This window comes from Argentina silus, assembly GCF_951799395.1.
Source record: "Argentina silus genome assembly, chromosome: 18".
In the NCBI taxonomy this organism is placed as follows: domain Eukaryota; kingdom Metazoa; phylum Chordata; class Actinopteri; order Argentiniformes; family Argentinidae; genus Argentina; species Argentina silus.
The window spans coordinates 8,875,662-8,878,161 of NC_139672.1; the positions used below are offsets into that span (position 1 = coordinate 8,875,662).

At 51.0% G+C, this 2,500-nt stretch overlaps 1 protein-coding gene across 1 annotated transcript in view; it reads left to right on the forward strand.

Moving 5' to 3' along the window:
- gpc5c (glypican 5c) overlaps positions 1–2,500 on the forward strand; it is a gene marked incomplete at its 5' end in the record, with an annotated part of 105,550 nt that overhangs the window by 45,548 nt on the left and 57,502 nt on the right. The window contains 2 exons of the mRNA XM_083690508.1: positions 2,027–2,158; positions 2,201–2,289. Of these exons, the coding sequence (XP_083546634.1) occupies positions 2,027–2,158; positions 2,201–2,289 (221 nt within the window). The remainder of the gene's footprint in view (positions 1–2,026; positions 2,159–2,200; positions 2,290–2,500) is intronic.

Sequence of the window (2,500 nt, forward strand, 5' to 3'; positions counted from 1 at the left end):
GCTCTCCTCATCAGCCCTGCAGCCCAGCGGGCCTACCACTAGGACTAAGTGCTGCCCTATCGCTTTGAAGGTTGCCTCCCAAGGCAATGTTTAAATGTTTCAAATTAAAGTCGCCCGTTCCTAAAGTACATTCTCTGGTCTTCATTATATATCCACAAGCAGGCTGACACATTCCTCAGACTGACACATCCAACAGCTCCCAAACAAAATGGCCGCTAGTTACCATGCAGGAAGACGCCGCGACGCCATAGGGTGGCTCGTCAGGGCCCGAGCCAATCGGAGGCAGTCATCTGTCGTGTCAGCGGGGACCCATCGTACACAGCTGCTTAACAGTGGCCTGTGTCAGGTGTTCCTGGTCTCAATCTTCTGTTGATATTCTGTATATTCTATCCCAGGGGAGGCTGGTGGAGGTAGAAATCGGAGGCTCAACTAGATGTGAGTTCTAGGTGTGTGTGAGTTGTATGTGGTTGTGAGTTCTAAGTGTTTGTGAGTTCTAGGTGTGTGTGGGCTCTAGGTATGTCGACTTGTAGGCTCCCTCAGTAAGAGGGGCTAAGCCCAGAGGAAATTATCTAATAATTCTAATATATTATTATATTAGAGGACATATTCACAGGGATGGCTGGTGGAGGTAGAAACCGGAGGACGGGCTCCTTGTAACGCATGGAACGGAATGAGGAATGGCATCGTGTGATACAATGAGCCCGTCCTCCGATTTCTACCTCCACCAGCCTCCACTGATCTATACAGTCATGTATGCTAAATTGTACTGCAGCGTTTCATACCAGAGCTCTCACAGTACAGTAAGTCAATAGCTTGAAGGAGGACCGTTTTACGGTAAGGGAAGCTCAGCCCCCTCCCTGTCCGGTAAACGAACGCGGAAGACTCTTGAACTCACGTTTTTTTGTTCATCAACATCGTCCATGACGACGACACTGACAGTCAGGCGGCGAACGACTTGGTCATAAAGGACGGCAGGGGGACATGAGGGACGTGATTGAACGGTCCGGACAGACTACCAGGCATACGTTGATCATGATAAGGTGCTTCTCTTGTTCTCTCTCCCAGTGCATTGTGGTATACAGCAGCCATTAGCCTCTGTCTCTCTGGCTAATTGAAGGCCACTTAATAACGCAGGAAGGCTTTTAAGCCAATGAGACAGCATTGATTTGGCGTCAGTTGGGGGGTTGGGGGTGGGGGGTGGATGTGGTGGAGGGGAGGGGAGGGGGGTCTTTTTTTACGACCCGCCTGTCTCCTTGCTGCACAGTGTTGGGGTTTTAATGACCCAGCGGAGATACTACCGATGGTCTTTTGGGATGGGAGGAGTAGGGTGTGTGTGTGTGTGTGTGTGTGTGTGTGTGTGTGTGTGTGTGTGTGTGTGTGTGTGTGTGTGTGTGTGTGTGTGTGTGTGTGTGTGTGTGTCGGTGACAGTGTGCTTGTGTCGATGACAGTGTGTGTGTGTGTGTGTGTGTGTGTGTGTGTGTGTGTGTGTGTGTGTGTGTGTGTGTGTCCTGACAATACATCATCATCCCATCCCCCATCCCCCCATCATCATTAGAGTCCCCCCTCCCCCCTCCCCCCTCCCCCTCCCCCTCCTCCCTCCCCCCTCCCCCCTCCCATGACAAATCTCACCTCCACTTTTAGTTGCAGTATATCATTTGTCAACGCCTGTGTTTCATTCTCTGAAACTTGCAGGTGTGTGTGTCTACGTGTGTGTGTGTGTGTGTGTGTGGGTGTGTACTTGAGTTGCGTGTGTGTCTACATGTGTGTATATGTGTGTTTGTGTATGGATGTGTACTTGTGTACTTGTGTTGCGTGTGTGTCTACGTGTGTGTATATGTGTGTGTGTGTGTATGGATGTGTACTTGTGTACTTGTGTTGCGTGTGTGTCTACGTGTGTGTATATGTGTGTGTGTATGGGTGTGTACTTGTGTTGCGTGTGTGTCTACGTTTGTGTATATGTGTGTGTGCGTGTGTGTGTGTGTGTGTGTGTGTGTTGTAACACCTGTTTTCTTTTTGTGACCTACAGGTGGACAAAGTGTGTGGCCCGACAGCAGGGGCAGGAGCAGGCGCGACCCCCAGCGTGGAAACCACCGCAGAGGTCACGACCTCCACAGTGACATCATCAGCAGGAGCAGCAGGAGCAGCAGAAGCAGCGTCAACATCGTCATCATCATCATCACCATCATCATCATCATCACCATCATCGTCCTCGTCATCGCCAACTCCGTCAGCCGGCCCCTCGGTGCCCCCGCCGGAGGAGTTGATGAGACAACTAGCCTATCAGAGGAGGTAGGTTGTTGTTGTTGTTGAATGGGGGGCCTATCAGAGGAGGTAGGTTGTTGTTGTTGAATGGGGGGCCTATCAGAGGAGGTAGGTTGTTGTTGTTGTTGAATGGGGGGGCCTATCAGAGGGTCTGCTGCTGTCTGTGTCTACACCAACACTGGTCAATGTCATCGTGTCAACACTGAGAACCGTAGGAGTTCACGTCACGTCATGTCAC